Here is a 14,390-nt window from a genome sequence, read left to right as displayed (position 1 = left end):
GCCATCATGTCTGTGAATATTATTATGTTATGTTGTTAGTGATTCTCTTTTTAACTTCCACCTTCAGTTCAGGAATTTGAAATTCACTACTTGTTGTACCATTTTCTGGATTCTGAAATAGATACAGATTATTATTCAGATAAGCTTGTAATTGAATCTGTAATTTTCTCTAATAAACGTTTTTTTAGTCTTTGATTTAATAGTGGGCTGTAAACCAATGTGAATGCTGCCACCTATTGTACTGGATTTGTAGCAGCATCACCCCACAGGAGATTTATATTCTGTACATACAGACCCCTTCCATCAGTATTGGAATGGCTACAACATAGAACATAGCCTAAGTTGAATCAGCTCACTCAAAAATGAGCAGAACAATCACAACATGTGACTGATAAATGTTTCTTGTTACCCAGGTGTGTCCTGTGAGACTGATTGTTCAAACAATAAGGGAAGGGTATTTAGGGTAATTCTTCTTCAAAAGATAAATCAAGATGAAGACTGGGGCTTTTGTCTATAGGAGAAAAGCAAGTCATTCTGCACGGGCACAAACAGTGGCTGTAGGGAGTACAATAATTTTGAATGTCCTGAAAAAGAAAGAAATCACTGGTGTACTGAGCAACATGAGACAAACAACAGCTGATGATATGCTGCCCAACTTCATCAAAAGTCTTTAGTCCAATTCAACATGCATTTCATCTGACACTGACACTGACTGAATGATACAGGTGATGCTGAAGAGAGAATCAACCGTTTGGGCGATGTGATACATAAGGTGCAATGTCTTATATTTTAATACACCTAGATATAGGTATCGGAAAATAAACAATTAAATTTAGATCTTTTATCTCATATCCATTAACCTAAATGTTTTCAGTGTACAGCAAACACAAATTAATTAGTTGCAGCAATCCAATACTTTTAGTTGAGACTGTACAACACTTTAATGCCTTTAAACTGGCCCTTGTACTATCCCATTCCCATCAATATTTGCTCCGTCTCAATTGGTGCATTTATGTGAAGCTGTCTTTTCATTGATGTCAATAAAGTCTGATGGAAATAAACAAAATGCATGTAGTTGTACATGCACATCACATTTAAAACATATGATAGTTAAAACAGAATAAGGTAGCTAAAATACACTCCATCGTTACCAGCTTCAACATGAAAGTGATGAATACTGTTGAGTTTAGTTATACAGCATCAAAAGGTTAAGACCTTACAGAATTATTTAAAAAACCCAACAAGCAAGTACCTGGAAAAATGCAATGCATTTAACAAAACTACAAACATATGTCTGTCTCTCCACAACACAAATCCAGACTTCAATGGCTAACAACAGGAAAGTCATCCCGATTTTCCACATTATTCCAGGGAAAAAAATCAGATGAAAAAATGACAGACTAAGAAATACGTCAGCTGCAGAATGTGACACCTTTACTTATCAAGCATGACATGTCTACAAAAAGAAAAGACTTGTGTATAATAGTAATTGTGATCAAGTATGTTTTAATACAAATTCTGATTAGTTCAATGTATACTATATGTTGACAATTAATTTATAAATAATCTGAGGTTCTGTACTTCATAAAATGCAAGCCACAATATTAAAACCAGTGTTATGTGAGGTGAATTATATTGATCGTCTCTTTATTATGGCACCTTTAAAGTGGTGGGATATACAGTATAAGCCTGAAAGACAACATTCAGGTCTTGAAGTTGAAGTTCTGTTGGAAGCCACAGAAATGGGCAAGTCCAAGGAGGGCCTCTTTGTTAGCTGAAAAAAAACCCAGCACTTGTTAAAATCTCATTTTAAGTCTCCCTATTTCGCTTTTGTGCTCACATATGAATAAATAAATAGGTTTCATTCCAGCACACTAAAGTAATCCAAAATGCTAAGAGAGCGTGGGGTATAGTGGTTATCACTCACAAAAACTACTAGATTCAAAACTGACCAAGTAGCAGGTCAAACTACAGTCTAACACTGACTGACTTATGCCAGTCAGTTTTTTGTTTGTTCTATTTGTCACAGTTACATGAGTGGTTGGGTTTGTCTGTACAGTTTGGCGCTTGGGCAGTGTATCAGACAGAAGTTGTAGGACATTTAGTCATTTGGCAGATGCTTTTATCCAAATTAATTTGCAAATGAGGTACAACTCAAGCAAAATATATAAGCAAGCAAGAACTTTCCAGTTTTCCAGTCTCCCACATGGAAGGCAGTGATGTTACCACTACACTAACCAGCCTCTGGGTCAGTGGGCAAGGACCAGGCAAGGGTCAGCTTGCACAATGAGTTGAGTTGCATTGTCCGAGAGGCAGGGTCTGATCTTTCTGATGTTAAAAAGGGCAAATCTGCATGCCATTGAGACAGAGGAGATGTGGTTGGTAAAGCTGAGTTGATCATCAGTGATCACCCCCAGATTTCTGTCAGACTTAGTCGTGACAATCACTGAAAACTCTATGTTGATGCTGATGTTGTATTGAAGGTCTGGCTGGAAGGACAAGAACTTCTGTCTTGGAGAAGATGAGTCGAAGATGCCTTTCTTTCATCAAAGCAGAGACATGCAGAGATTTGTTATGAGACAGTTGAATCATCTGGTGGAAAGGCGGGAAGAGCTGTGTGTCATCAGCATATCAATGATAGGAAAAGCCATGCAACTGGATAATGGAGCCTAGGGATGTAGTATAGATGCAAAAAAGTAGAGGACCAAGAACTGAGCCCTGCGGCACGCCAGTGGAGAGGCACTGACAGTTAAACACTTGAAAGTTCTAGACAAGCAGACCTGGGCTATACCAGTGATGCCCAAATTAGAGGGTGCAGACAGGAGGATCTGGGGGTTCACAGTGTCAAAGGCTGCAGGTAAATCAATTAAGATTGAAATAGCCAATCAAGCCGCAGGGATTCTGCAACATTCAGGAGTGCAGTTTCTATGGAGGTGGAAAAGTTGTCAGTGAAGTAGTCTTTGTGCCTTGGTGATGCTGTGGGAAGCACTCCTGAGCATCATGTATTGTTCACAGATCTGGTCAGTGAGCCATGAATTAGGAGCTGATGTAAAGGCAGGCCTGGAAGACGGAGGGCAGAAACTATCCAGCCAAGTTGAAAGTGTAGTGCAGAATGTATCAGTGGCTGTGTCTGTTTCGAGGGTAGAGAGGACCTGTAGGGAAGCAGAGACCAGGGAAAAAGCTTTTCAGGATTGTCCTGAGGTTCCGACATAAGTTACAAATTGAGTAGGTGGATGGACACACACAGGTCATTTCATCACTCCCTCTAAAATACAAGGCAACAGATAAGTCAAATACTGAAAAGATGATTTATTGTACTTCTCTAAGTTACTGTAGATTAGAGAATTTTTTGCTTTTGTACAGTTTTGAGGTATTTTTAGTATTTCCATTTCAACTTTCTTATACTCCACTACATGGTTACTTACTTTGCAGATACACATTCTCACTTCAAAATATAATAAACTATAATCAGATATCACCTCTACCTGCTGCAATGCTAGTAAAGTTACTACATTAATGCATCATAGATATCATTATGCATGAGTTCTTTTACTTTTAGTACTAAAAGTAAGCTTCGAATACGTAAAAAAATTTGAATACGTTTTATGTCCTTTTGTACTTTTTAAAATAAATTCTTGAAATACAGATTAGTTTTTTTCAAGCACTGTTTTTTTCACAGCATGTATTTTGTACCTTAAGCAAGTAATTAAGTTGAAGTGGTGCTTGTACTTGTAGTGAAGTACTCTTTTAAGCAAGCACTTACGCTTTTATTTTGGTTTTATATTTCTGTAAGCTATTACTGCCACCTCTGCTGTAGTCTTAAACAGAAAAACCAAGTAAACGTTGCTAATATTGTAAAACATTTAATGAAAAACATAAATAGAAAGATGATCAGTACAACAAATAAACATACACATTTTCATTGTTCAGATTCTTTTTCATCAACCAACTGAAACAACTTTGCATTTTAACCTTTCATAGACTATACTGATGTTACTGACCGCTGTCCTATAACTCTGCTACATGAGAAATTATTTAAACACAGAAAAATCTAAAGAATTACAAGTACAAAATGATGTCATTAGATTGTCTATAGATCTTTTAGTCCTTTATCACAATGGCAGTGTAACTGTAAATAGACATGACATTTTTCTTTTTTCTTGAAAATAAAACCCACCTCATGGCCCACTGCATCCTCAGTGTGGAATACTGTTGCTTCAGTAGCCTTTATGATAACGGATAGCTTCTGTATTACAGGGGAGGCTGAGGAGGCTACTAATAATGTCATTTACAGTTAGACTTCACCGCTTATAGGATATCTGCCACCTGCAAGTCATACCATTTCTAGTCTTCAGTTGGAAATTCCCAGCTGACAGATTGTAATAACAACCTCCCTGTGTTCCAGTGATGTAGAAAAAACAGGCAAGAACAAGGACAACACTTTCTTTGTCCAAGTTAAAATGCTACTTCCCATCAAACTATCACTAAACGTGATTTGGGGCATGAACAACAGGGTGAAAGTAACACTGTGTGCTCAAGTTTGCAGACGACACTGAGCTGTTCTGAGGTTTCTGCACGTAAACCACAGCTGGAATACTAACTTGAAGGACTGTTGCATTTTAACAAATAGAAAGCTGGAATTTCCAAATTTCCGACATCTTTGGGAAGCAGCACTATTTGAGAACAGCAATTTTTCATTCTCATTTTTTTTCTACTTGTGATAGTTCCTCTTTGCATGCATTCAGCTGGGGTCCATAAAAGCACCTTTATATAATGTAACATAGCACCATTTTTTATATAGTTTTCCTATTATACTGGGACCCAACCATTGGCATGCATACACTCCAAAAACTTTTCTTGATTACCATTTCTAAACGTAGCATTGTTTCAAATGTTACAAGGCAAGTAATGAATATTCATACAGTACTTTACATGTCAAAGATGAACTACTACAGTACACATTAAAGAAAGTGCAAGAGTACAAAACGTCCTTGTTTTTTTAAGTCTTACTCTACAGGACTATAGGACACACCAATGTATTACATTACATTTATCTAAATATACACCTTTTCACATTTTCATTATTCACTTCAGTTCATTTTTAAATGGTTACCAAACATCTACATCTCTATATTTCCCACTCTAGAACTGAACAGAAGGCAAAATAAATGAGCAAACCAGAACATCTTCTTCAGTATGCATACATTCACATCACTCTACCTGCACAAGCACAGATATACACGTACACTTTGTCAACAGTTCCACCTCTTTACTTTACTTCAGTGTTGTACAATGATCATTTTCATCATGAATGAGTATGTGCCATCCAAATATAAAGCAACACTCCTATTAGAGCTAGTTTTCTGTCGGCTTTGTCCTGCTGACTTTTTCATCATTTTTGATAAAACAAAGCACATTAATCACAGAGATACAGTCAATTCGTAAAGGTGCTTTAAGGCGTCAGGGTTGGAATCTTCGTTCATCGAGTTGTTCATGAAAGTCCAACATCCTGTAGCCCTTCTCTCTAGCTTACTATTGGCTGTGCACTGAAATTTTGATGTAAAGGACCATATCACATATAACCATATCAGTTAGGATATTTATGCATTCAAAGAGACAAACCAACAACAACAAGTCCTGGTATCAAACACTCAGCTACTGTTTGTACTTTCCTGAGGGACAGGGGCGAGCAGCTGTGGTCAAACTCTGGCTGAATGCACTGCTTCTTGTTGTGCTTCCATTTTCCTGTAATCATTGGATTCTGACAGAAACATGGACATGTGCATTCAGCCACATCTTGGCAAAAGTGTGGGTAAATGACACGGTGTACAAATGGCCAGAGAAGAAACTGACATTCTTTCCTGACCTTGGAAATAAAAAAGCAGTAATCTTAATGGAAGTTCAACCAAAAGATGAGGTTTAACCATTTACTGGTTCTGCACAGATTTAAACTGCAGCTAAAAGTGTTGAGTTGATCTAATTTGCAGTTGAATATTTCTACTTCATATCATGGAAGTAGCCTCGTGAGGTCATGTTAAGACTGTGATGTGGTCGACAGTTTCAGAAAGGTTAAACAATGGAGGTTCAGTATAGATTTGAACACACTGCAGGCACAATTACAGATGTTTAGACAAAACAAAGTTGAATATTAGTTCAATTGAGATGAAATTAAATAACCAGATGCTCTCATGATCTCATGAAGTCAGTCTGACCACAGCAGCTGTTATTCTCTCTCAGATGTGTACAGCCACCTTCTTTATCTTCACGGGATAGGGGTAATTAAACGTTCATTTTCAAATTGAGCACTCTTTACATTACTGTAAAGATCACCTGTTTCACCAGAATTTGTTTTCCATTAATGTCAGTATTCCATGCAAATGATTGGGAATGCCTTATTTTACATGAGCATAACTTCTCAATAATTTACAGAGGAAATTGCCTAGAAAGAACTATGTAATTTGCCCTAATTATGGGGACAACGGATTCAGTGTAATTACCAATCAACCTAAACCACTTAATCTGGAGTTAAAACTAACAGTGAGCACAGCATTAATGCTGACTTACAGGAAAACTGTGGGTAAGCAAATAATAAAATGATAACAGAAGAAGCAGGAAGTGGGTCTGTTGGTTCTGTGACAGGTGGGTTTTCCCATTGTCCTAGGATCAGTTTGCCAAAGCTGTTTCATTTGATAAAGAGTGGGTTTGTTCAGATGATGTACCAGAGGTCACTTTCTAAAACGCTTAGACATCAGAGACAGTTTGACTGCTGTTCTAAAAAGAACCTTTCTCATGCCACAGATGATCAAATGCACTTAATAATTTTTCATATTATGGTTGTCAGCTTATTGTTTGTCTTCTGCGTGTAACTGAGGCTTGAGCTACACTGTCAAAGCTACAGAACATCAATCTGATTGTATGACTTACAATGGGATAAAAAGCAAAGCACCAGTGTTTCTCATTAAGGGCAACAAACATATATATTGTATATATACTCTACTGTAAATGTTAATGACAACATTTAACCTTTCTGTGTATGGTTCCATGTGTTCTTTGTGTCTCGAAATAGTTTGAACAAACATGTCCATTTATGCAAATGTAACCAATGTAATATTCAGTTAAACTCTCTGTTGTGGTGCATCTATGGTGTAAAATTCAAAAAGATTCCTCACATTACTTTTCAAGAAGTTCAGCTGTTCAACACAGCTCACAAACATTCAGCATTTACCACCAGTTTACTGTCAACAGGACATTTAAACAAATCTCCCCAGATGGTCTGTTGAGCGTATCAGCTGATTACACATTGAACATTTGTAAGGGAATTTCTAATAAACCGCTTTAATTTGTGCTGTTGCCAAACAGCAGAGTTGATAGTAGAGTAATGGTCAGAAGATGAAACCAACTGAGATTTGAGTCTCAGCAGCACACATAGCAAAACTGCAGACCTCAATAAGAAGCAGCTAAAACCTCACACAGACCATGATGGATGTTGTGTTTAAGTGCAGCTCATCCAATTCTATAAGCAGGGATCCATGATTGTCACTTTACACCAAAGGCATGGATAGAAATGGTCCCTCTATGGCAAGTGATTACAAAGCAGCAGAACAAAAGTGCAGCTTTCATTTAAAGTGCTATTTGGAGCGATATTTGGAATTCAAAACCGCAACTTCTATTCAATTTTCAGGAGAATAAATACCATGTTCATATCATATCATAGATATATCTTAGTGCCAAATTCATTGGCCATCAATACTGACTCAAACCAATGCCAAGAACTGACTGTTCTTTTTTTTAAAATAAATTGTGCTTTAAATTACACTTCCTACAATGCTTTATATAACCTTTGCAGTTCATATGAAAATAAAACAACTCACTCAACCACTATATAATACAGGCCCTACACAATACGCAAACCCAACCAGTCCTGTGCTTTTCATGCACTTATAGGTATCACAACTGGCATCTACTGCTGCTACAGATGTTTTAACACTGACAATTTCATTTAATCCTACGCTGCATTTTAGCTCCTCTAAAGTTCGAGCTGACAGCAGTCAGCACAAAGAGGCAAAGGGCCCGACTCAGACGTGTCTGAAGGTTGTGTGCTTCGTTTGAGTTGCTTCTATTAGTTAGTTGCTAGTTAGCAAGTGAACTAAATATCCTGATGGGGTGGATGCAGTGTATCTTTGATGATTGGCTCTTTCTATTTTTCAGTGTACGTGAAACGTGAACAAAGCATTAACAGTGAACAAAAGAGCACAGTAATGTACCATTATCATAATTATAGGGGAATTCTTATTAATCATTAATAGCATTTGTTTATGAACTGCAATGTGTTTTAACCAGCCCCTAATTAGAGACCAGCCTTTGTTTCTGTAGCACTGCTTTTTAAATGATGTGGTGTACAGCTATCACTGCCCATTACATTATATCCCATGTGAGGAAATCAGTGTTTTTAAATCATTTAATTATTGTTCATGTATGTGTTTGCTGTGTGCAATCAGTAAAACATGCACAGCGCTTAAGTCAAAGTCTGAATCAGGCCGTTTGTCAGTACTGATCAGGGGCCTCATTTAGAAAACAGCATTGGGGATGTTGAAAAGAGACCAACAAAGTCTGTGCAGGGATGAAGCTGGAGTGGATGGGTAAACAGGAAATGGTTCATTTTCCTTTCACAAAGTTGTTTTTTCAACCCAATTCTTCAGCTTTCACTAATCCTAACCAAGCTGTTTTTGGGACTAAACCTTGTATGTTCTATGGTCACCACTGTAACTCTGACAACCTTTTTCTTTCAAAGTGACGAGTGTTTGAAAAACGAATCCGACGAAACAAGCACAGAGACAGAGGGGGATGACATCCAACAAACATCCCCGAGCTAGGAATCAAACCACGGACATATGTGGCAACCACTTGGCTAGAACACGTCCCCAGTCTGGTACATTTAAACAGCATACTGAGCTGATGATATCGGCCTACTGAGCCAATTAGGACGTGGAGTGAGGCCTTACTAACCTTCTACTGGCCATTTTATAAGATGATAACACTCAGAGCCTGTGAGCAGGGAGACCAAAGCTCACCAGTGTGTGGCAGCACTGACAAGATATGAAAACACACGAAAAGTCTAGTTGGCATAAAATCACCAGACTTTGCTTGAAATCCACCAGTGCCCTGTCATCAAATTCTATAAATATATAAAATGCCATTTAATGATTATTTTATTAAATCAGGACACTCTGCTATCTTCCTCAGCATCTCTGCTGTGAATGTGAGGATCACGTGGTCCGACCCTCTACTGCAAGCTCTGAGGGAGGTGTTGAGCCAGTCCCCAGAAATGTGCCTGACTGTATCTTTTACAATAGAGAGCTACTAATGGAATAATCAGTGTCTTATTAGCACAAACACAATACAGCCCAGCATTAGACAGTGAACTCACAGGATGATTATTTATTTGATATGAAGCGAAATGAAATGAAGTCAGAATTATTAGAAAATCTGGCTTTAGTTCACTACTTCACCATCTGTGAATCCCGTCTGTTCTGTAGGAAGTGGTGTGTGCATCTCTTAAGCAACAGTTTTAAATGAGGCCCCAGATCTTTGATACAGGACATTTCCAGTATACTGTCTATAAAGCTCAACATGCAGCAAACTGTCACTGTAGCTCTGATGACCAACAAGCAGCACTGCATCATTTTTTTAGGTTCTCACAGCCAAAAAGAACAAACAAGACATACAACACTTTAAGACCACTTCATCACCTCCACCTCAGTAGACAGTAGGGAAAGGTACAATACACAGCTCTGCAGGAACAAGCACTGTTGGACTAAGACCATTTAACAACCTGCTGGAGCAGGATCTTGGGCCCTTTCTATGCTGTCGCTCATTTATCGGCACAGCGCTCTCATGAGCACCGAGGTCTGGTTTCTACCTTTCTACCACCAGGTCTGAGCTGTACTAAAGGGGGGTATCAATAACTTTCTATGTGAGGAGGACACTGGCATCCATCTCAACTTGCTGCAGATGGGGTTGCATAGCTGCAGACTGGTTAGCGTGCCCGTCTCGATCCCTGTGCACCACCACATTAACACCACCAAGACGTGTAAAATCATCTGTTTGCTCCTCTCCTACCTGTGTTGTGCTCGACACCAACACACACGCACGCACGCGCAAAGCAAAGCTCAAGGTCACAAAATGGTCGTGGGGCTGGCCGTAGGCCTCCGTCTCTCATGCTCCACCTCTCAGCAGCCTCTCTCTCTTTCACTAAAATAACCTGTGAGCCGTTGCACACATAACAATTAGCATTAGCATATTGCACAATGTTTCCAGGTCTATTCTGGCGAAGCTAAGCCTTACCAAGCCTGTTAATAGCGCCACCTATGGTCCCAAGCAAAAAAAACCATTGAGCACTGCAGGTCTCCTGCATGGTTGAAAGAGAAAGAAATACAGATTCGGAAAAACCTGGAGCATCTAGCTATGCTTCAGCTCTATTTACTATCATGACTGCGTATCGTAGTCTGACTCTGCAGCAGTGCAGATACTGAAGGATGCTGCTGTGTACGATACCTTTCCTTCATCAAATAAAGTGAACATATGCTGTAATTATCATATAGTACAAATAATGTAACTACAGCCACACACTTAACAATAATTATTTCCATGTTTGTCCTTCCAGACAGCAGTGCCTGTCTGTGTTCTCTTCTTTTTTTTAATCTTTTGGACGGTGAAGAATAGACATATCTTCTCAAAGACATTTTTTATATCGTAAACTATTCAGTTCTTTTTCAAGTGTTTGAGGCTTTAAAGCAAAAAAAAAAAAAAAAAACTGCTCAAATATTAGCATGTGAAAGTGACGCAGCTCAAAGAAACACCAACACGCTCCCGTGCCTGTGTTGGAGCCGGGGATAAATACACGGATGGACCCGGCTAGACGTTGTGGATTCATCTCTAAAAACTTCAACCACTGTAAACCATTTGGTGCTTTCACACTGACAACAGCACTGTGGCTGAACAACAGGACATGCTGGGCTAATAGTAAGTCAAATCTGAAGGTTCAACAAAAAAAAAAGCCCATCTCTCAGGCTGGACTCTACATCTTTTCTCCCCTCAGCTTTTATGCTGGTGAGGTAAGCAGCAAGGCAGCAAGCACACTGCTAGACTTTACACGCTGCAGGCTGCAGGAAAAACGTGTCATCGTAACAAATGAGAACGCTTTTATTCATTATTGCCACAGTATTATTGTGGATGTGAAAGCATAACCTCTACACAACAACTTCTAACATGTACGTGTGCCAAATGTGGCAACTGGAGTTGACACTGTAGCTGCTGTGATAGTTTAGTAGGCTATAATTAACATGAGCTCACTGCAGGGGCAACGCACACGAGCAGGAGATGATGCATGTCGCTCAAGCCCGGCTTCTCTACACATCTATGCTGCGCCTTTACTGGCACACACGTGGCTGTCCATCAGCTGAGCAGCAGTCTCATCACATCCCTGTTACCGTACCTGGACTCTGCAGTCCGTCTGGTGCGTGCTGCAGGGGTCAGTCCATGCGGCTAGTGTGCATTGCCACGTGCAGTGAGCTTCTGTTTGCAGCTCCAGTGCCCAGCGGGGGGGGGGGGACTTGCACACATGAGGACTTTAATCTGTTGAAACTTGCAATAAAATGTAATATAATGTTATTACTAAAATTTGATACAGATTTGATCTATTTGCACTTTTGACAAAAACTCAAATATGCTGAGTACATAGTAAGTTAACTGGAACTATATCTGTTTATATTTTATTTTCAGAGATGACTCGGGGTTAACGCCTTTATTGCAAAACTGTCAACCGAGATGCTTTCAGGGCAAAATGTCAGCGTTTCCTACCTCACACCTCCCTCTTTTTACCAGGATCAGTGTGTCACTTAGACTGATTCACGCTGTACTCTCACATGGAAAGAAGAGTGGTGGGGGGATTGCACAAATCTGCCCCGGTGCCCAAATATTCTTGTTGTGGCCCTGGATAAATGGCTGAAGTGCAGAACTAGCAGTGAGAAATGAAAGCACATCAGTGAATGAATGAATGAGTGGATGAATGAATGAATGGATGAATGAGTGAATGGATGAATGACTTCTTGGCAGGATACATGTAGTTGACCAGCCCTTGGCAGATGGACCACAGCATCTAGTGTAGCATTGTAGGGACACGTACAGTACAGCATGGACAGTATCTAGGGACATTTTTCTTCACTAACTCATGCAGAAAGCACAGACGTCCTACTGCCAAGGTCAGTCCTCCTGCTCCTCGCTGTCCTGCCGAGCGTCTGTCCTCTTCTCTTTGTGACACGAGAAGATTCGTCGCATCTCCTCCTCGTACCTGATGAAGTTCTCTCCGAAGCGGGCCCAGGCTTTCAGAGGCACCGTGATGGTGTTCCTGTACGGCTGCCGCACTTCGCTAATTTTTAAAAAGATACCATACCGGTTAGAGCCGACGTCAAAGTAAAACCTCTTGTTGTCCACTCGGAAAGACGCAGCCTCTGGAAGCTCGGGGTTGTCGTCGTGGTTCCGGGCTCCGGAGCGGCCCCGCTCGTCGCTGTCTTCGTCTCCGTAGTCCTCGATGAGCTGCGACAGCGCGTCGCGGAACTCGATGAGCCCCTGAGCGGGCAGCACGATGGTCTGCTCGATGCCCTGGCCGTAGTAGCCCATGGTGCCGTGTCCTTTGCTGACAGTCTGCCGTATGCGGAGGAACCGGCCTCGCTGGTTCTCCTTGAGGTCCAGGAAGTACTTCCTGTTGTCCCTCTCGATGAATTCGCTCTTGAGCACGCGGTGGGCATGGTCGTCGGACACCGCGGAGCCGGTGGGCGACAGCGCCGCGTGCTGCTCCTGCGCCCTCCTGCGGGAGTCGTGCGCGCGGCCCTGGCCGTTGCTGCTCTGCTCGTCGAGCTGCGGAGGCGCGAGGCCCCCCCGCAGCCCGATCCGGGCGTAGTAATCTATAAAGTCTCCCAGGCTGTAGCGGAGAGCCGGGGCCATGGACATGGACAGCGTCAGCTTGCTCTTCCTGATGTTGTCGTGCCGGCCTCTCCCGATCCACACCTCGGCTATCTTGAGGAAGCGTCCGCGCACGCTCTGCTTCACATCCAGGTAGAAGCGCTTCTTCTGGATGTCGACGCGTTTGGAGGCCAGCTCCTGGATGTCATTGCCCTGCTGCTGCTGCTGCTGCTGCTGCTGCTGCTGCGATCCGCTCTGGACATATTGCTGGGTATATGTGGGTCTCGGTAGAGAATCTGATGCAATCTTACCCCTGCCTCTTTCCATCCCTCTGCAACATCCATCAGCCATCATGATTTATATTCCTCCACTAGACAGTACAGGACAATGCGATTCCCCCATCCCAGTGGGCGACTTCACAGGCGAAGACAGCGCGCTGCTTCATACGAGTGGAGCCACAAACACGTTAGTCCGATGCCTCGAATGACCCGAAAATGGCAGCTACTGTGGAGTGATCAGCTCAACCAGTCTCCGTGTCCCCAGATAAAGGTCACGCTCGACTATTCAGTCATTAACACTGCAAACTTTCATGCCTTTTTCCATCACCTATTTGCCTTACAGCTATTACCGTGGGAGCCAGCGAAGCAGCCAACCTGAAATGGGAGGAGGCGTCCAATACTACATGAACCCGATGAACCCATCCACCCCCCCTCCCCGTCCTGAGAATACCTCGGTTAGAGACACGATTTACACAGTGACTGTAGCTGCTGTGCTGCTCACACAGGAGACGAGATCAGCTGCAGCTTTTCTGAACGGGAACACTGATTTATAAGGAAACCACGCTTCAAACGAGACATCCAGTTCCTCTGTAATGAGCTCTGTGTAGAAGGTAGTAGATGACTGCACAGTGAGCTTGTCTAGCTATTTCTGAACATGTAATAATAAAATCTAAAGACATATATATGACACTATCACAGATCATCATCATCTACCGTGTATATACATAGAGGAGGTGCCTCTTCATAGAAGGGCCAACATGTAAAAGCTGGTTTAACATCTTTTGTTCCTAATTAAAATGAAATTAGACTTTAAGCTCCCATCTACCTGGTGAAATAACTAAAAATAAATAATGGTCCAGTGGTACTGTGACAGACATACAAAGCAGTATTCACTGACTATTATTCCCCAGCCCCCCCACCAACCTGCCAAAACATCATGCCACACCATCTCAATTTTTCTTTACCACTGCTTCCCAAGCTGATTATTGCAAGGAAACACTTTTTAAAAAGATCATAACTACTAGATCATTTGTCAAAAGTCAAAAAAACATTTCCATATCATTTGGTAATAAAACCAGAAAACAAGTCTGAAGCACAATAACGCCAGGCAACATCAACACATTAGTTAAAACATTTATTTCATATTTATAC

At 41.1% G+C, this 14,390-nt stretch overlaps 1 protein-coding gene across 1 annotated transcript; it reads right to left on the bottom strand.

Moving 5' to 3' along the window:
• Nucleotides 1-8,247: 8,247 nt before the first annotated feature.
• On the bottom strand, nucleotides 8,248-13,804 carry purg (purine-rich element binding protein G). The gene has a single exon (XM_026340540.1). The coding sequence runs from the start codon at nucleotides 13,312-13,314 to the stop codon at nucleotides 12,262-12,264; it is 1,053 nt and encodes a 350-aa protein (XP_026196325.1). The 5' UTR covers nucleotides 13,315-13,804; the 3' UTR covers nucleotides 8,248-12,261.
• Between the last annotated feature and the right edge of the window lie 586 nt (nucleotides 13,805-14,390).

Source organism: Anabas testudineus, chromosome 22 (assembly GCF_900324465.2).
Source record: "Anabas testudineus chromosome 22, fAnaTes1.2, whole genome shotgun sequence".
Classification (NCBI taxonomy): domain Eukaryota; kingdom Metazoa; phylum Chordata; class Actinopteri; order Anabantiformes; family Anabantidae; genus Anabas; species Anabas testudineus.
This window is presented reverse-complemented; position numbering and strand designations above follow the sequence as displayed.